General features: G+C 47.2%; 1 protein-coding gene across 1 annotated transcript; it reads right to left on the bottom strand.

Annotated features, from left to right (window-relative positions):
* Positions 1 to 682: 682 nt before the first annotated feature.
* LOC136537212 (uncharacterized) lies at positions 683 to 1,198 on the bottom strand. Its single transcript, XM_066529260.1, has one exon. It carries the CDS (start codon positions 1,196 to 1,198, stop codon positions 683 to 685), a length of 516 nt encoding a protein of 171 aa, XP_066385357.1.
* Between the last annotated feature and the right edge of the window lie 20,532 nt (positions 1,199 to 21,730).

The raw sequence follows: 21,730 nt of genomic DNA, 5'->3' as shown, positions 1-21,730 counted from the left end.
TGTGACCAAGTTTGCGATCAGGTCGCAAGCTTAAGCCATTTTGACCACTATGTCATCAACATAGACGACGATTGTGTGGTTTCGACTGCTTGGCTTGATCAGGCTGATCGAGCAGGTCGATTTGGTTTGCAAAGCATTGCTGCATGCACCTTTGGTAGGTGGCGCTAGCGTTCTTCAGACCAAAAGGCATGGTTACGTAACAATATGGACCATATGGGGTGATGAACGAGGTTACGAGTTGATCAGACTCTTTCATCGCAATCTAGTGATAGCCTGAGTAGGCATTCAGAAAGGAGAGGATCTCACATCCCAAGGTGGAGTCAACTATCTAGTCTATGCATGGTAAAGGAAAGTGATCCTTTGGACACACTTTGTTGAGGCCAGTATAATCAACGCACATTATCCATTTCTTAGTCTTCTTTTTAACAAGAATAGGATCAGCAAGCTAGTTAGAGTGGAATACCTCTCTGATGAATTCGGCTGCTAGAAGTTTGGTGATCTCTTCACCTATGGCCCTATAGCTCTCATTGTTGAAGTGACGTAAGCGCTGCTTGGTGGGCTTTGAGCCTGAGATGAGGCGTAGTGCATGCTCGGAGGCCTCTCACGGTATGCCCAGCATGTCAGAAGGCTTCCATGAGAAGACATCATAATTGGCGCGTAGGAAGTCGACAAGCTCGCATTCCTATTTAGTTGGGAGCTGGGTCCTGCTCTGTACCATCTTGGTTGGGTCAGTGGGGTCGATCCCCACCGCCTTGGTTTCCTCATGTGGGCAGAAGGCCATCGAGGAGGTTGGTTTGTTGCAGTCCAGGACTACTGGGGTCGACGACTCCTCGAGCCGCGGGAGCTCGGATGAGTTGATGATTGTGGTGGTGAGCTCAAAATGCTCGCTATTGCATGTGAAGGCATGCAAGAAGGCGTTGCCCATGGTGATGACGCCATTCGGTCCCGGCATCTTCAGCTTGAGGTAGGTGTAGTTGGGGGTCACCATGAATTTGGCGTAGCATGGTCGCCCTAAGATGGCATGGTAGGACCCTAGAAAGTCCACCACTTCGAAGGTGAGGACCTCCGAGCGGAAGTTGGCTTGGTTGCCAAATGTGGCAGGTAGGTCGATCTGCCCAAGTGGGTACGCCTGCGCTTTTGGGATCACACCATGGAAGGGAGAGCCCGCTGGGTAGAGTTTTGATCGGAGGATGCACATGGCATCGAGGGTGTCGATGTAGAGGATGTTGAGGCCACTGGCTCCATCCAATAGTACCTTAGTGAGGCACTTCTTGCGAATGATGGGGTCGACAACGAGTGGGTAGCATCCTAGTCTAGCGCCATGGGGGGAATGGTCCCTCTAATCGAAGGTGATCGAAGATTCAGACCAGCTAAGGAAGGAGGGGATGACCATCTCGGTGGTGCATGCCTCTCAGTAGCGTACCTTGTGCTGGCATTTGTAGCAGATGGCATCAGATCCCCCAAAGATCATGTTGCATTCCTTGGGGTTAGGGAAGTTGTCCCTGTCCTTGCCTGTTGCGCCTCCCTTCTTGGCTGCCGCCTCCTTGTCGTTTCCTTCTTTTGGCCCACTGGCCTATCGTAGGGAATGTTTGAGGAGCTCATAGTCCTTGTAGAGGTGTTTGATGGGGTAGGTGTGGTTGGTGCATGGGCTATCCATGAGCTTATTGAAGTGGTCTGGCAGGCCCTGCTGGGGATGCTTGCCTGCATGATCAGCTACGGCGACCAACACTATGTCGGTCGGTCGGCGCCGATCTTTTTTGTTCTTCTTGCCCCTCTATGTGGAGGGGCCCTCATCCTGATCCTCACGCTTGGCCTTGCCTTTGTCCTGGCCTCCATTGAAGACCACTCCAACTGCCTCCTCATCGAAGGCATGGTTTGTGGCGACATCGAGCAGGTCACGGGTGGTACGGGGCTTTAGGCAGCCAAGCTTGTGGATTAGGGACTCGTAGGTTGTACCAGAGAGGAATGCACTGATGACGTCTGCATCGACGACCTCAGGGAGGGAGTTGCATCTTTTAGAGAACCTATGGATGTAATCCTATACGGGCTCACTAGGCTCCTGCTGGTAGCTCTTGATGTCCCAAGAGTTACTAGGGCGGACATACGTCCCCTAGAAATTTTCGACAAAGATCCTCTTGAGGTCGGCCCACTCGTGGATGCTGTCGTGTAGGAGGAATTCAAGCCATGCCCAAATATTTTCCCCCGCATAGATGGGGAGATATTGAATGATAAAAAGGTCATCATCCACCCCTTCGCCTCGACAAGCGAGCTAGAAATCTTCAAGCCATATACCAGGGTTCGTCTCCCTAGTGTACTTGGCGATGTAGGTGGGTGATCAGAAGCGTTGTGGGAATGGTGCTCTCTAGATGCATTGGCCAAAGGCCCATGGTCCCAGGCCATCCAGCCTAGGACTCCAGTCATCTGACCGACGACCATGCCTGGGGCATGTTTCACCGCTCCCCTCGATGGTCTGGCCGGGGCCCATGTCACCAAAATTTTTACTATTTGGCCCTTTTTTCGAAAGTTTCTCACAAATAGATCCCTGGCGGAAAGAATTCCAGAAATGGACCCTTGGCTCGGTGCTAGAGTGACTGGCGCTGAGCTCTTGGGCATGGGGAAATGGCCTGCCAGAGGGCTCGGTGCCAGAGTGACTGGCGCCGAGCTCGGCGCCATAGATCTTGGCGCTGAGCTCAGAAATATCTACCACCGCCGCCGCTCCACCTTTCTTCTTCTCCCTCTCGCCCTAGCCTTCCCTGCTCGCACCATCGCCGCTCCACCGCTGTGCATGCGCCTTCCACCGCGCCCATGCCATGCCCACGCCATGCCCGCGCCGTGCCATGCCCATGCCCGCTAGCACCGTGCTGCGCCCACACCCGCACCGCGCTGCACCACCGCTGCTGCTCCAGTGGCCAAGCTCACGCCCTCGCCATGTCATGGCGTCTCTGCTACTCCAACGGCCAAGCCCACGCCCTCGCCGCACCATGCCGCCGCTGCTGCTCCCTTGCCTGAGCCCACACCACGCCGCTGTGCCCTCGCGCCGTTGCCCGTGGTTGGCTGCAGCGCCGTGCCACCATGTCCTCCACCACCATCCTTGCCTTGGTCTCCACCGGCGACCTCGACCTCGCCCTACCTTGCCCCCCTCCACCGCCGGCCATGCCCCGCCTTGTCGCTGTCCACCGCCGGTGTGCCTCCCACGCCCGTCGAGCCGGTCTCGCTGCGCGGAGCGCCTGGCACCCTACGGCCACCGCACGCCACCTCTGTCGTCGGCCACACCACCATGGGCCTGGATCTTCGCCTTGACCTACGCCTGTCGTCCGCCGACCTGGAAAGGTAAAAATTATGAATATGCAATGTACCTATTTAGTTGGTGTTTGTTATTTACTAGTTACTGTGATGACTCAGTTAGTTGATTTAGTGAGATATATATGTAGATAGATAGAAACATAGATACATTTGTAAATAGATATAGTTAGATAGCTACTTAGATATGTAGTTATATTTATAGTTAACTACATATGATCTAGCTATTTAGTGAGTACACTATAAATATATACATAGTTATTATCTTGATTACTTAGTTTGTAGTTAGAAAGTACTTGTTAGGTAATATCTATCGTCTAATTTGGACTAAAGGACATGTGTTTCATTACGTTTTTGAAATAGATGGACAACCTAGTGGCCATATATCATGGGGCATGGTTGAAAGCGATCGCTATGGATATGTTGAGTTTCTTGACATGCAAAGCATGCCTGTGCTATTCAATGATAGGCCTTCATTTAGTGAGATGGTTGCAAGGGCTCGGGAGGAGCTACATTGCTTTGGAGATGATGACATTGCAGTTGATGGTGTACTGCACCTAGGTTGTCCTCCGAACATCTTTAGACGAATGATCTCAATTGGTTGTGCGGATCAGTGGGAGAACTATGTGAGATCGGCTATAAAGAGCCAGCTGCAATGTTTGGACATGGTTGTGCGTCGGGTGTTAGTTGATCCAATCGCTCATGGGTTTACCCCAGCAATGGATCATCCGACACACATCGACCCTCCCGTTCTGGAACCTTACCTGCATGTGCAGATTGCGCCTATGGTTCCTGATGCTCAATCTGCCCCCAATGCGGTATTTGGAGATGGTTGTCATACTCAAGTTTTTGTGGCAGATCCTCCTTATGAGATCCCTTTGACACAGAATCATCCAAGTAAGTGTCTTAACCGCATGGTTTTTGGGAGCTTATCCCATTCCTTACATCTATTTTTTATTCTTTCCTCATTTCTGTAATGACGTTGCAGGAGACATTCCTGAGAATATGGATGTGCCCCATGTTGCTGCGCAAGTGCACTTTGGAGATGGATTTCGTGGCTCCAATAGTGTTGAAATTATGAATGATTTGGAGCCATATGAGATGGCTAGGGCTCTTGATTCTTATGATGATCGTCCTGTTGGAGAGCTGACGGAGAGTGATGTTGAGATGATGAGGCGTATCTTTCCCGACCACCATGATCCTAGAGTTCATGAGTCCAGTAATCTTGCTCATTCCAATCTAGTGTTTGCAGAAGGACATGATGATGAGCTCCTAGAAGCTCCTGAGGCTAGTCCTAACTTGGTAATTGAGGAGGGGAGGGTGTTCAATGACCTCCCTACTTTGAAGAGGTGGTTGCAGGCTTTTGCAGTGATATGAAAGAGGCCTTACAGGGTATTGCATTCATAAGTGGAGCACCGTTACACAGTTATGTGTGACAAGGAATGCTGCCCATGGAGGGTTTGTGCAAGGAAACAACAGGTGACCGGAAAATGGAAGATCACACAAGTTGTTGGGCCACACAATTGTGCTGACCATGAGCTGACACTGAGGCATCGGCAATTGACATCTACCCTCATTGCCAAGCGGTTGATAGGAATTTTGCAGGGAGAACCCAACATGAAGGTGAGAACAATTATCAGGACCATTAAGGCATTGTATGGAGGATATGTGATAACTTATGGTAAAGCATGGAGGGCTAAGCAGCGAGCGTGGAAGATGATATATGGGGACTAGGAGGATGGGTATGAGTAGCTGCCAGTTCTTTTTAATGCAATCAAAGCGGTGATTCCAGACATGCATTATGAGTACATCCCAAAACCTAATGCATGGAAGGATGGGAGGTAGATATTTTTTCGTGCCTTCTGGTGCTTCCCTTAGTGTGTTGAGGCCTTTAGGAACTGTCGTCCCATCTTCTCCATTGATGGTATGTTCTTGATTAGCAAATACCAGGGCACACTTCTTATAGCCATATCCTATGACGCGAACAAGTTGGTTCCTTTGGCATTTGCTTTGGTTGAGAAGGAGAACAATGACAGTTGGGGATGGTTCTTGAGGCTTGTCCGGATACACATGGTTGGGCCTGGTAGGGAGGTTGGTGTCATATCTGATAGGCATTAGGGCATACTTAATGTCGTGCGAGAGCAGTTAGAGGGGTATGCACCTTTGCACCATCGTTGGTGTACTCGACACCTTGCCAAGAATCTACTATGGAAGGACAGTGTCAAGAAAAACTTTGATCTGTTCTAGGAGGCTGCTCGATAGCTTGAGGACAAGTACTTTAGGGAAAAGTTGGAGCAGGTCAGAACCGCATCAAATGTAGAAGGTAGATAATGGCTCACAGGTTTGATGAGGGATTTGGAGAAATGGATGAGAGCTCATGACACCGGTGGCTAGAGGTATGAGTTTCAGTGCAGCAACATGGCAGAGTCATTCAATAAGTTGCTATTGGGGATACATGGTATGCTCGTGAATGTAATTGTTCAATTCACCTTCTATAAGCTTGTTGCCTGGTTCAACGATAGACACGCCCATGCATTGCAGTTGAGGAGTGATGGAGAGATATGGGCTCTGAAACCAAAGGCACACCTAGAGAAGGCAAGAGAAAGGGCTGGCACACATGAGGTTGCATGCTTTGACCATGCCACAGGGACTTATCAGGTTGAGCATAGGGGCGGTACAACGTCCGACGGCAAGGTCCGAGAGTCGAGGATACATGTGGTTGTCCTCTAAGATTTCAAGTGCACTTGTGGTAAAACCAAGGCAATACGACTTTGTATGTTCTCATTTGGTGGCAGCAGCTAGGCATCGCAACTATAATATCGAGAGGAGGATACCTCATGAGTTCAGTGTCAACATGCTTGTGAACACATGGAGCCCCCGCTTTGTGCCTTTCCGGGACCCTGGAGAGTGGCCTCCATATGATGGGCCAAAGTACATTGCGGATCCAGCTTACCGTTGGAACAAGCGTGGATCAAGGTAGAGGACGAGGCATAGGATGGTTATGGATTCAGATACCCGGAAGAACTAGGCATGGGAGAGGAACTCCATTTGTTACTGATCCCGAGCAGTATGAGTGCGGCAAGTGCGGTAGACTTGGCCACAACTCACGAAGTTGCTGTTGGCAGATTAGTGAGGTAGGACTATTGGTTTATAGTATTATTTTATATTTGTCTTATTCATATATTTAATTATGCATGTCTCAATTTATGCTTGTATTTGTGTCAATTACTTATACATTTATAAGTTCATGTTTCATTGTACATTGCAATTCTAATTCATTCACTTTTTTGTAGGATGGAGCAATTCCACCTGCTTGGACCCGACGTACGAGGAGACCCACCGAGGACGTCTCGTTGCGCTAGGGGCAGGTAATAATCTATAAGTTTTATTCGTACATGTGTTCGTGAAGTAACATGTGACTATGTTTTATTCGATGAAGGACCTTCTGCACCTTCGTTCTAGGACCCACAGTGGGTTCTTGGACATTCGGTACGATGATAGGTACACTCCTTTCCTGCAAAGAGCTAGCCTAGATGTCATCTCCTTTTAGGTTCGTTATGGGTTGCCCAAGTTCATCTCAGTGGTGATAACTGCATTGGTAGATAGGTATTAAAGTGAATCATTGGCTCTATTCATGGCCATTTGTTCATGCGATTGACTTTTTGACAAGTAATCTTCCTTGGTCTTAAATATAGGTGGTGGTCGGAGACTCACAGCTTCCACCTACCTTTTGGAGAGATGACAGTCTCGTTTCAGGATAGTTAGAAGATGCTAGGCCTAAGGATTCATGGGAACCCAGTCACCGGGCAGTGTAGGTCAGAGGGCTGGAGAGCACGAGTGGAGGCCTTCCTTGGGCGTGAGCTTAGCGAGCAAGGGGCTCGCACTTCTAGAGTTCCCATCTCATGGCTACGTACAAAGTTCGCACAGTGCCCCGAGGAGGCAGATGAGGATACTGGTTGGGTACTACTGCTAGGCATGGATCCTACACCTTTTTGCTTGCAGTTCTCTTTCCCGACGCGACAGGGTGACAATGCGTCCTGGATGTGGATCCACTGCCTCAGTGACTGGGACCAGGCGGGTCAGTACAGCTGGGGCTCTATAGTCTTGTGTTTTCTATACCGGTAGCTATGCGAGGGGTGTCGTCGGTCTACGGCGAACCCAGTCACTTGGTGGATGCGTGTACCTATTACAGCTGTGGATGTGGGCTCATTTTCCAGTTGGTCGTCCAGAGGTTCTGGCTCGTCGTGAGTGGTTCCAAGGTCAGCCTCCAAGTCACCAGCCGACGTGGGCGTACCTTTGGGACCAGGTCAGGGTTCCGCACACGAGGATAGACCGGGCGTACATTGAGTACACGAACGAGCTAGATTCGCTGACGGCGTCTAGTGTAAGTAAATTTTATTTTCCATGCTGCTTTGAAAAGGATTAGTATACCATCTAACATCTTATTTGGACATGTTGCAGGTGGAGTGGGAGTCGTATGGTGGAGAGGACACACTTCCTTTTCAGCTGAGCAATGTCTGTGGGGCCGATGACTACTTCTATAGGATGAGGTGCCCTCTAATCTGCTTCTATACTGTCGAGTACCACCTGCCAGATAGGGTTGCACTGCCAATTTGGAGTGAGACAGCTTTGGCCTATGCCTCTGTTCTTGACTGGCGTTGACTTACACAAGTAAGTGTTTTGATATTTCAAATGTCTCATGATGATGGTCCATTTCTTATAATATGGTGCCATGTACGTGGATTAATGTAACGATGACATACGTGCAGGTTGGATCATCAGAGGAACAAGAAGATTTTTGACTAGGAGAGGCACCACCAGTCCTACATTGAGGAATGGGAGGAGATGCACTGACAACCTAGGATGACAACAACGAGCCGCACATGAACTGTGAGTTCAGGCGGTACCAAGCTTGGTACCAGCGTTCGACACGGTGTAGGCTTCAGGCTACAGTGGACCGAAACTGACTAATGCCGACATCGAGTCCTCCGATGATGAAGACACGACATATGACTAGTCCACTCATGCAGGAAGGCAAGTGGAGGCAGGACCGATCTTGGATAGAGTGGTAAGCCAATCGCCTTATTTTGTTACGTTGAGTTACATAACAATACATTAGGCATTCTTGGACCGGCATTAGGAGTTATCTATTGTAGTTATTGCAACCTTCGAGTCGTATAACCCTTATAATAAGTTACATTCTTGTATAAAAGAAAACAAAACTAAATGCTATCTGTTTAGAAGTCTTATTATTGAAAACTTTGTTGCAGGGCAATACACTGAGAAGCTCAGTTGAAGAGATCGAGCGCATTCGGCCGAGTGTCAATGACGACTACATACTTGGCTTCCTAGATGTAAGATTTAAAATATTCTTTCAAACAAATCATTAATATGTTATATTCTTTTAGTTAACATAGTTTTGTACAATAGAGGCTATCACGTCATCTACGCTGTGCGGCTGGTCGTTGTGGTTGCAGGACAAACATGACGCATGACGTGTACGATCCTTCTACAGGAAGAGGAGCCTTGGGTTCCTCTAGTCAAGCAGCTATAGGGGACGGGGACGAGGACACAGAGGACGACGACGACGATGACATGGACAAGAGGCACGATGAGCTTGGGCCCTCTCAGCTCCATGATGCTCCATCGACTCATCCTACACCGCCTCTAGGCACTAGGTGACGTCGTCCGCGTGACCCTTACACTCTAGGCACCAGTGCTCTAGGTCACAAGGGTAGGGGCAAGAGTAGGAGACAGTGAGGGATGTGGTAGGTGTTACTATGAACTATTGTGAATTTTGTATTTACTTTTCTGTAACTATTAGGACTGTATGGACATTGTGGACTATTTGGACTTTGCATGACATATTATGTTGGTTGTGATATTCGTTGTGGTTGCATTATGCTCGTTGGATGATTAAATGTTTGGAATATATATTGATGTCTCTGTTTGTAACTGTGGATGCTCCTAATACAAGACCGTATCTTGCGAATTTTTTGCGTGAACCTTTAATCATACTACACTTGTACAAAGGCACAAATGTAGTACACAGATTAACTATAAATTTATTACGTGTATAATCTAGGAATATTTGTACATACATTGTGTAGAAGAATCTAGGATTACCAAGCAACAGTGAACGAATCTATGCTTTTCAGACAATAAACATAGACTTTTTAGATACACGGACAACATTGAATTATCACATCACTGATATAGATTTTTCAGATACACGAACAACATGCAAGGAAGCACAACTCAACTCTATCTCCACCATCCATCTTATGACTATTTGATCCAAGGGCTGAGGTGAAGAGGCACATGGATCGCTAACATGGCACATTGATAGGCCTCTATTCCTCCTCTCAACCTATAAATAACCACTCACTCCCTCTCATTCACACAAACAACAAGGAAGAAGAACACTCCTCAGCATTTGCTTTCGTTGTAGTACCAATGTCTAGAGGGTTGTCTAGAGGGAGAGGAAAGGGGAAGAAAACTACCTGGGGGTGGGAGGGTCCTCTTGGTCCTGATTTCTTTGAGGAAGCTCTTTATGAGAGGTTCCCAGTTGAGAGCAAAAGTGATTTCACCAAAGAGGCACCACTGAGAGGATACGATGAAAGGAAAGAAGAGTGGCCAAAATGCATGCATGGTGAGGACTGCCTAGTGTAGATGTTCACCGAGGGAATAGATGGAGGTCGTCATTTCTTCAAATGCCCGCGAGCATGGGTAATTGCTATTACTATTTGTTTCTTCAACATATGTTGTCTTGTATATCACTTACACGACATACTTTTTGTAGTCTTCCTTGGCCAAAGAAAACTATGGATTCAGTAGGTGGGTCAATCCTCGACCTATTTATCCGCGTGCGGAGTACATCTACTACCTATAAGACCGTATCTTTAATCTAGAAAGGGAAGTTAGCAGCGGTTACATGGACAACGAATAGGACGACAATAACAATAGTGCTGATTCACAGGAGGCACTCTGCAATGATCCATATTGCACCTGCCCTAACCACAAGAAAAAGGGGCCTCCCCCATCACCCCCGCCACCACCACCAACAACAACGGGAGGCTACTATGGAGAAGGTGCAACACAATTTGCTATGTGGTCACACTACTAGGATGACTTTATCTTTTTCACATGTACCTAGGTTTAATTACCTAAGGTATGTTAGGTTTAATTACCTAAGGCATGGTTTAATTACCTAAAGCATGTTAGGTTTAGTTAAAGAAAACTCTATACATAGGTTCGGGGCATGTAGTTACATGCCATTTAATGTGTTTCGTGTGTTGATTTCTATAATGCCGTACGTCGTTAAGTGTTTTTTGCAGCACATGTTCAAATTTAAATACGTCCATATCATTAAGCAGAATATTAAGACCATTGATAATGAAAACAATCACATAATGAAAAGTTTGATACTATGCCACATTACACAACATATTAATACTACAACTACATGCCGACAGTAGACATAGGGGCAAATGCACTTCCAAATCCTCAGTCTAAAACGTACTGAGTAAGCAACTCATCATCCGAGTACCAGTCCTCTACTACAACCCTGTTGCTGTGGCTAGGCTCAACTGCATTGCTCTAACCAACCTGTCGCTTATAGTAAGTGGCCTCTGCTTCATCTGCGGCCGCTGTGGCCTAAGTGAAGAACACGTCGTCATCCTCCTCTGCTTGTAAGCCCACCTCTGCTAGAGCAATAAGCTCATTCAGTCTGCCAGTGTCATCATCAGCCTCCTGCGCCTGAATGCCCGCCTCTGCTAGAGAGATGAGCTCGCTCAGTCTACCAGTGTCGTCCTCAGCCTCCTACGCCAATATGCCCGCCTCTGCTAGAGCAATGAGCTCACTCAGTCTGCCAGTGTCGTCCTCATCCTCGTCTCCGTCATCACACAACACAATCGGTGATTGAACGGTGCGACCAGCTCATGATCTATGGCCATCTAACTTCTTCTCCTCATACCTTGCATGAGCCACCTCTGCAGCATGTTCCCCGCTGCAACCAATCCCTTCATGTATAAAATGTAATCAGTTAGCAACATGATTATATTACATTTAAAACCACGCAATGAAAAAAAGGTTTTCAAGCACTCACTGGCACATAATATAGCAACATGCTCGTTCAAGACCTGCATCTGTACTCTTGTCTCCTCTCTTGCCTCATTCCTTGCCCTCTCCTCCTCTAACGTCATCCGCCTCTCCAATCCCCATTTGTTAAGCCCAACATCGATCAGGTTACAAATACCATGCTATCTAGCAAACTCACGCATCTTTTCTTTGTGATGTTTAACGAATAGGTTGACGTGGTTAGGTCCATATCCCCTCTTCCATGCAAATAGTTGCCTCTTCTTCAGTTGATTCAAGAACTTAGCTTGACCATCATAACATTCCCAACTGCATTTCCTAGTGCTCTGTTCAAAAGAAATATTATATCATATATGTCTTAGCAAAACAAACAAAATATGATTTCATGTTTACCAAAAAAATAACGAACCTCATCATACTCAATCATATGGCCGCAATAATGGCCTATTCTAAGCTTCGAAGGGACTAGGCCATAGTTGGATTTTACACCACATTCGCACATGACAGGAGGTGCTTTGTAGATTACCCGTTCTTTCTTCTTTTCCTTAACCCTCCCTGTGGTTCTTCCAGCCATTGGTTCTTAGGACCATACAACCACTCCTTGAAATGACACTTCGCCATTGAATACACCTAAATAATGAGACATTAGTACATGAACACATATAGCTCAAGATTTTAACACATACACTTTGCACTTACTTCATGCTTGTTTGGACACACAAACTCCAACGTATTCTCAGGGTTTATCATAGCTCAATCTCCGCAATCGCACAGAGGAGGTTTCTTGAGTCGTCTAACTACGGCTAGGTGCTTCTTCCTTAGCCGTTATTGCCAGAGGGTTAGGGGGGTGGAACCCACCGCTTGAAGTGCTCACGTGGATGTCTCCCTCTAAACCAATCATCGAAAAAGAGGTACCTAGGATCAAACTTGTCTGCACCATCAATCCACTGAAAGAAAAAGCACCTCTCATGGTCCTACACAACGAGATTCCAACAAAATATTAGTATCATACTTAAACAAATAAAGAAAAAGGATAGTACAAATAATTTCTTACATTAAACCGACTACATGTGTAGAAGCAACGCACGGCTGTATCTAGATGTTTTGATTGAAAAACATGGGCCGGGAAACCATAGTCATAGTTAGGGACAGGAAGGTCAAGAGGGACGAGGGCATCTTTGTTAGACGCGTCGGGGTATAATTCTCGAGGATGACCCCGTTTTCACCAAAACTCCTCCTGAAACATTTCTTGCATCTAACAAAACGGATGTAATTTAACAAACATAAATAAAAACATCACAAAAAATATCAATGAGAACCATAACTACAATACAACCAATTTCGTTCTAAGAACCAAAAGTAGTTAACATTATACCCTAAACCTAGGGTTTCTCATTTCATCCACAACAATGAACCCATAACATAACTACATGTGGCTTGGTTTGCTAGCTTTTTCCACGCCTTGGAATCAACCTACGGTTGTATAATACATATATTGAGGGATACAATGAAACCCTAAGTGACGACGATTCTTAGGTTCAAAAATCCGACTAATATGTACTAAATCGATGCGAAAAAAAACAAGGAGGTGAACGAGTATACCTTGCTCTCGAAGATCTATGGATCAAATCAAGGTTTTCAAGGTCCAATATGTCAATTTGTGAGGTAGGATGAAGTGGGGAGAGAAAAAACCGAGAGGGAGGAGAAAGAAGAGGAAGAACGCTCGGGGAAGAAGGGTGGGCTAGGTTAAATGCAGGTGGCTCGGCGCCAGTCACTCTGGCACCGAGCCCCCTGGCAGGCCATTTCCCCATGCCCAGGAGCTCGGCGCTAGTGACCGTGGCGCCGAGCTCGGTGCTAGTCACTCTGGCACCGAGCCAAGGGTTCATTTCTGGAATTCTTTCCGCCAGGGGTCTATTTATGAGAAACTTTCGAAAAAAGGGCCAAATAGTAAAAAAAATCAGCCCATGTCATCTGCCCTCACCGCCGCCCGATGGACATCATCATCATGACGGGCCTGATGTCAGTTCCTAATGATGCTGTGAGCATCTTGGTTCAGACCAAGCCATTTGCATACCGGCGGTTAATGTGGAGCAGGCACCGGGTCGGACCACGGCGTAGCTGTGGCCTCCTATGCCGTGTTTGGTGGCTGTAGCAGTGAGCGGATGGAGCGATCCGTCTGGTGTGTCCTCACTCCCCTAGTGGGGAGAGAGGCCATGAGTCAAAGTCGTGATGTGGAGCTTTCCGCCTGTTGAACGGCAGCGGCTTCCACCAGTGCCTAGAGGTTCCGATGGACCGCCTACTCCTGGGGGTCGATGGCCTCAGGAATGTCGTGCAGAAGCATTGCCGTAGTGGTGACGTTTTGGCTAGCCCGAGCGAATTATGGAGGGTCATTCTCCTCGTCCGTAATGTCATGCTAGACCTAGAGGGCGTGACCCTAGGCACCGCTCACCGGGTTATGCGCATGGGGCACAACGTGCTACACCGAGCGCACTAGCATAGGTGGTGGCTGGTTCTACCGCCGTTGTCATAGCTCCTTGGCGTGCTCTTGTGCGAGTGCGAGGGCCCTAGCATGAGGGTCTAGAGGGGTGTGAGTCTGCAAGGACTCTGCTACCATCGACGGCTATCCTAGAGCATCCGCCATAGCGTAGTCCTGGGATGGATGGTGGCTAGGTGCCATGTCGCTGATCCTAGAGCCGTTGCTCTCAACCTCATCATCTATGAGTTCATAGAAACAGGTGGGAGCATAGCTCGCCATCCCCACGAATTCAGATGTGAGAGGAGGCGGCATCAGCATTTTTCAGAGCCCCTGGGCCTACATGTCTATGAGGGATGTGAGGCCATGGGGGAATCGATCATACAGTGGTTGCGGTGCGGACAACATGGTCCCTCTAGATAATCGGTGGAAGATAGTAAATAACAAGTAAATAAAAGTATGTATATTACTCACAACATGGTTTGAGCAGAGCATTTGCTCAGAGTGAAGCGCGGATGCTTCATCATTGAAGTCATCGTGTGTCCCAAAGCCGATGGAGGGCACCCCTCCAATGGGTGCCAGAACAAGTGCCTCCTCGGGTAGGTGTAGTACACCGAGCCGGTCGGCGATAAAATCCAGGCTTCCAAAGAGGAAGGCCTAGGATGGCTCAAAGATGGGTGGAACCCATATCCCAACTAGTGGGAGTGCGGGAAACTCCAACGAGTTGAAGCAAGTCATATCTCTTGAGCCAGCCATGGTGAAGATGGTGGAAAAGTGGGCCATCCGATGACCAAAAGTGTGAACATATAGCGTCTTCTCCATGGACGACGCCAACTATCGATGCACAAAGTGACCAACACGTAAATATTTGTAGTTTTGCTATACGTTATGATCGGTGGTGGCCTAGCACTCAATGACACTGGGTTTATACTAGTTCAGGCAATGTGCCCTACGTCCAGTTTGAGTCGGTCGGTGACTTTTTTCCTAAGCCTAGGTGCTCAAAGTTTGCTATGGGGTTACAAACAGAAGGAAGAAAGATGGGAGGTACAAGAGGTCCGATCAGACTCTGGTCTAGAGGGCCAAGAGGGATGGGAGCTCCGCTATGTGCTAAGTGTTTGAGCGTGTGCTCGAGGTTTGAACCTAGTGGTTCTACTGTTGTGTGCGACTGAACTCTAGGGATCTATCTATTGGGAGAGAGCGCATCCCCTTTTATAGATGAAGGGGACAGCCTTACGAGAGAGTACACATGCTACTAAGTCTTGTTGCCCACGCCGTCGGGTACAAGATGATAGTAGGCGCCCATAACACTATTGTTGTTAGACGCATGTGGGAGATTTTACCGTATTCACCACATATGGTAAATGATGGCGCCCACAATACTGTAGATGTCAGAGGCATGTGGGGGAGCCTCACCTCGTTTATCTGGTATGGGAGTTGATGGTGCCCACAACACTGCAGGGCAAATGTCGATGTCCACAACACTGCTTGGGTTTGGCCATGCCTAGAAGGTTGCAGGACACCATTCTGACATGTCCTATCGGTTACTATCCTATAGGTGCACAAGGTGTGGTCCTCGGTATCACAGTCGACTTGAGTGCCCTACCTTACTTGCTGCGTCTGTTTCCTGGTCATCACCAAGCGGGCGTCCCTAGTCAGTTGGTTCTAGTCTTCTCTAACTATGCCAGTCGGAAAAGAGCTGTGAACAGGGGGTCGGTGCATCCTCGATCGGAGACATGGGCTGGAGTCAGAGGCGGTGTTTGGCCAGGCCTTTCGGTCGGAGAGGCAGGCTAGAGTCGGAAGCGAGCGTTGTTCCTCCTTGGCTAGGCCTTCCGGTCAGAGATTGAATCGCCCTTTTGGCCTGTTGTTTAGGTATTTGGGCTAGCCCAAGAGTTTGCACAACGTTGTGTGCTGGGCTGACCTTTGCTGGGATGCTAGTCCATGAGAGACCTCGAGTTTATGAACCTGACATAGGGATTCCCTCCAAGATCAAAGGATCCTACCTTTCAGCGGCCAACATCTGACGCTTGGCCCTAGTGACAAGGTAGGCCTCTCCTAGCTAATGGGCATGCCAAACTTCAGCCTACTTTAGGGCTTCTGATATGGCAGTCTCATGACTCTCTATGGCTACCACACTGGCATGCGCTTCAGCGACCAGCACCTAGAGCATTCTACAGAAGATCTTGGCTTCCTCGGCTTGTTGGAGGCACTTCCTCAGCTCCGAGGTTTGCTAGTCATACCGCTCATCCAAGGCAAGCAGGTACGTGGTCAAGTGCACCATGGTTGGGCTGTCTTCTTGCACATCCCACCCTTGCAAAGCCTCCATGCGAGCCCTCCATACCCGTTGATTCTTTTCCAAAGGTGGAAAGAACCTCATGGGGGTATGAGCAATAGGCTCTTCATAGATCTAGCAAAGCTGCCGCAAGGCTTTGCGGGCCACAACCCGGTAGGTGTCGATGAAGCAAAACCCGGTTGTGGTCACATTCTAGGCCTCAGTCATGTCGAGGACCTCCTCACTCTTTCCAATATAGACGGTAACTTCACACCGTTCAGTGCCAAGTTTCTCATACTCACGGCCCTCATACTCAGGATGATCCTTGATTTCGAGTTTTTACAGGATGGCATATAGGATTTTAGGAAAACCCTCAATGTTCAGGCAGTAACTGCTAACTTAGGCTCCTGCCATCCTTGGTGGGTGGTTGTAAGGGAGGATTGAGCAAAAAGCTTGCTCAAGAGGAAGAGCTAGGTGAGCTGGAATGCACCGAGTGGTGGTACCAATGGCTAGGTCAGGCCCTTCTTATAATGGCAGAGCAGTCAGTGGTCCTGGCGCAGTCCACCTATAGTTCCTACGTGGGGTAACTACAAATAAACTAGTCAAAAATTTTGTGCGCTTGAGGCGAGCAGTGTCCGAGGCCATTAATGACTAGTTCGGCTGCAGGGCAAGGGTCCGGCAAGTGCGCAGAAAGAAGTACGGAGAAACATGAGTCACAATAGGCGTGAACCACAGGCGAATGCGAAGCATGAAGCCATAGTTTAGCAGTAATTCTGAACAAGGGCCGGTCAGTCATGCATAATATGACTCGCGTGACATCTATGAAGGGCACATCTACCAGCAATACAGTCACGATAACAAAGGCATTACTAGCGCGACTGACTTAAAGATCATATACTACACGAGAGTCGGTCCACCGGAGAAAGCCTAGTTAAACCTATTCCGAATACTTAACCATAATAATAGGGCTACTTATATATTTCATAGTTAAATGCCCTAACTCTTTGCAAAAATAGGTTGCCAAATTTTAGTTTAGAAAATGATTTTAAAGCTTTATTTTCTCATTTATGGTCTGATACCACCTATGGTAGAACCGCCTAATCTAATGCCTACCAGGATTACTTGTCTTCTATTAGACACTAAGTACTCAAGAGAGGACACTAAACTATGCAGTTCCATCGAGCACACCCTAAGGGAGAACTCAAAAATCCATATTTTTTATTAGGATCATAAATGAGAGAATAAAGCTTACAACATTCTTAAGTCATTTCTTACATCACTTTAATACAGTAACATAATATTACCTCAATTGATTATAACAGCAGAATATAACAATGTTATCAGAGTTATAGAGGAAGCAAAGGCTAATTTAATGACATGGTGGAGTATTAACTGAGTGGACATTTATATACAAGAGCTGCTAGCAGATTTTATAGCTTTTCTTATAAAAAACTTTCATGAGGGTTATAAATAAAAACTACGGTCGTAGCAGGAAATAAAGTGCAAGTGGTTTCATTCAACTCCTTAAAACTTAATGCACAAGCATAAAATAAAGTATAGAATAATAGGGGTTATGCACCGGGGCTTGCCTAGGCAAGATATAACCAAAGATTAGCATTCCATTGGTGACATGATCATCAAGGCACCATTTTTTCTGCTACTTTGGTCGACTCCATGATCCATCGTTGTTCCTATTATGATATACGTGGATGCAACGCAGAGATGTAAAAAATTAACGGCAACTACAACTCTAAAATACGATTACGCTCCGCAAGCTAACGAGCCAGCTTTAATGACTAACGTACTGGTCTACGTATCCACGTCGTCAAGTAAGGATTTGTCTCCAAAAAAATATTTTAGTCCTACAATTCCAAAGGTGTTTCGGCATTTTATGGATTAAATATATATTTTCGAACTAGGACTCATTTAGCTATCTTAGCAAATAAATTATTAGAGCTACAAAAATTACAGTGAGCACCTAATAATGTGAGGAATCTACTGTGAAAGTTTCAGAGCCAACACTATTACCAATTTATCACAAAAATTCCTATATGTTTATATCTTACAATATTAAGAATCTTAATTTAATTAGATAACTCCTGAAAATATTATAAAACTAGCAGATAGATCATGATTTTAGCAAATGAACAAAATTAGTTTCACAATTTTTGGTTAACTACACAATTTTATACTGAATTTATAAGTTTACCTTAGAAACTAAATTAAAAATGCAATAGAAAAAGAAAAGGGCCGGCAGCAACCCATTCTGGCATGGCAGCCCAGCGGCCCAGTGCGGGCGCGGCCTCACGTGGGTCATGATGGCCCAAGGCCGGGAGGCCTGCGCGCGATGGCGGCTTTGCATAAAAGCCCCCCGTGCTTTTAGATAATAACATGACTACTATGCACACTATTCCTACCGTCAGTAATCTTGCAACCAAACCCTAGGATGTTTTCACATTTACCACAGGGAGGTCCCTAGGGATCCCCATACGGGCTGGCGTGTCGGTCAATGGCATAAGGCGATTATGCCGGACAACCTAGGCGTGCTACTATAGAAGTAAGGGGCCTACCACCATCTATAGCTAAACACGCAAGGATGTGTGGTGGTTAGGAACTCAGAGGCGCAATGTCACGGGCTATAACGGTGAGCGGCTATCCGTGGCGGTGGCATGAAAGTTCTGGTGGCCAAAGGTTCTATCAAGGTGGTAGGGATAGCGGATAAGCACCAGTAGCTCACTAGAATTCATGCTGCAGTGATGGTTGAGGCGAAGGAGTGCTGAGGTGGCCTGGCCACGTGCGAGCCATCGGGGCGGCGGTGCTCCGGGATGGACACCCATGCGTCACCACATCTCCAACAAGCGCCCTAGCAAAATGGCGCGAGCACTAGATAGAGGAGGTTAAAGCGAGCTCGTGGATACAAGCAAGTGAACCCATTCGGACCTTGCTCCAATTTCACTGGCCCGGCGGCGCACCTAGCCAGTGGCAAGAAAAATGCCAAATTGGTGGCCAGTAGTGCTTGGCCGGGCATGGGGAAGATGGGGCGCCTAGTTGACTTCTTATGCCACCTACTAGTGTGAGGAATCAAACTGTGAAGCCCTGAGCTAGGTGAATTGGAGGCTGGAAAGGCAGAGCTCAAGCCATGGTCATGCCGTGGAGAGGCACATGAGTGAGCACGAGCGGATTAAGATGGGCGGCTCGGATCGATAGCTACAATACAAGCACATGCGCACAGGTGACGAGACAGTGGAGGGCTTGGCGTGACACGCTTGAATTAGGAGCGGCTAGACCCGAGCAGGGCTCATCGACATCGGCTAGCGAGGGTAGGGCGAGGCAGGGAGGCATCCCTATCGCCATTGTGACCGGGGTCATCGGCCTAGGCGTGACGAGCAGTGGAACACGCTCGGGGGTTCGACGCAGTAGGTGGATCAAAAGGTGAGGCGGGCGCGACATTGGTCGAGCAACGACCAACGCAGCCTTGGCTTACCCTACACACAGCATCGTGGCCAGCCACCCGAGAATGATGCACATGTAGCAGCGGGAGCCAGGCCACGTAGCCAGCCGGGACCGGCCAATGCCAGGTCGTAGGTGTTATGCGCGGCATCACCCGGGTGCGTGAGCTGGCTAGTGGCAGCAGCTCAACCACAGCCTGAGCCCAGGCGCCAGCAATGCCCACGTGTGCTGGATGACCGTGAACTCTGGCCGAGAGGTAGCAATCCGGTGATGTGTACGCATTTTAAAGCAAAGCAAAAGCTGCTAACAATCACGATCGAGGTTCAACTAATTCCCCTAACCTAAAGCCGATACTAACACCCAACTAGCGAAGCAAACCTCATGTCCAGAGAGCGACCAAAGAGGAAGAAGGGAGGTGCCAACATGAGCTCGGCACGCTGAACACCGGTTCGCGAACTGAGCACCAAATCATGGTTCACAACGCGTTCTAAGGAGGTTTGGGCAATTTTTTCGAGAGCAACGTGACATCCAACATAACTTCGACCTACACCATGCTCAAGTGCTTACTTAGAAGCAACCAACAGTACAAAAACATAGATCTAGTGTTTAAATATTTTTGTCTAAAATTAAATGTCAAAATAGCATTGTCTTACTACTTTTTTCATACTTAGAAAAGTTAAGGTTCAGTTGGAACTAACAACCATTAACACTTTTGTTACAATTTTTAAAAGGCCCAAACCCTATTAACTGCTACCATTAAGTATTTCATGCAATAGTCCATACCTTATACTAACCCATAGGAGCAAAATATTTAAGCATCATTTAACTATTTTGCTCAATATAATTCGCCAAGAATGGTATTTTAAACAATAGTTGAAGTGTTTGCCGACTTAACGAAAAAGCTTATCTTAACGTCAAATTTGATTTTTTAGCTCCCAAGAGCACTAGTTAACACTATTTATTTTCACAAATTAAAGTTGCATCTTCAACTACACCACTTGCTCGTCATCTTTACTTAAGTATTACACACAAGTTATATTTTATTTTTATTTATATAAATTGTTTTTCGTGCCAAATAATTACAACGACTTATCCCATGTTTCTCGTTAGGATTTTCATTAGCACTTTTTCGTACCAAGTAAGTTAACTTGGATATTTATTTGAGTCCACAAAAGTGAGTCACATAGGATTCGCTTATCATTTTACGTGTGTTATAAGTTTTTAAAACCCGAAAACTTGTTAGGCTAATCTCTCTCGGACCTAAATCTCGGTGCTAAGCAAGCTTGTAACACCAGGGGTGTTACAACCGTCGAGCGAGCAGTGGACAACAAACGGTTGGGAGAAATTGTAGTGGGGGATGAAAAGTTGCCGGAGATGTAGTGGATTGGGCCGGGATTAGGGAAGAGTGGGGAAGGGACGGCGGGGGTAGGAGACAAGCGGTGAGGTCACCGTTGAGGTCGTCGGTGGGTGGCGACAGTGTCGGTGGCAGCGGGGCAGGTGAGGAGGACATGAGGGCTGAAGATGAGGGCTCGCATGCTTACCAGTGTGGGCATGGAGAAAGGACGTCGAATAAACAGCTTCGACGTCTAGGTTCTGCTTGGCATTTGCATGGGTTGGGCTTTTGTCATAGTCTTATAGGTCCTAATTTTTTTCATTGTGCTAGCTAACTATTCCCTCTCTTCTAAGTTGTTTAATTTGGAGTTCATAATAACATCTCTAGGAACTTGGCAAATGAACACCCTATTGAAGTTTTGGCAAAAAGGAAAAAAAATTAAACACCCCTCCAACAACTTATTGGTAAAACAAATCGTTAAAAGTAAGAAGTTTCTAAATCTTCTCTCCAACCTGTAACTTTCCGCGCTAGATAGAAACTCCGTATCCGCCCGGGTATCACATTTCCTCAGTCGCCCGCCCCTGTTCCGCATTGATTTTAGCACCAGCCGCGCCCTGACTCCTATCGCCGCCTCCCCTTGAATAATGTACACGCTTCTGTCAATCCTTTCTTCGCAGGGCCCAAATAAAAAAGGCACAAAAATTTACGGCCTGTTCGCTTGGTCGTAAACGATCATAAATTTTCAGCCGGAACAGTATTTTTCTCTCACACCAAACTAGCCAACAGTAATAATCCACGATCGTATACG

This window comes from Miscanthus floridulus, chromosome 2 (assembly GCF_019320115.1).
Source record: "Miscanthus floridulus cultivar M001 chromosome 2, ASM1932011v1, whole genome shotgun sequence".
In the NCBI taxonomy this organism is placed as follows: Eukaryota; Viridiplantae; Streptophyta; class Magnoliopsida; order Poales; family Poaceae; genus Miscanthus; species Miscanthus floridulus.
The sequence above is the reverse complement of the archived record's forward strand: the minus strand, read 5'-3'. Positions and strand labels throughout refer to the sequence as shown.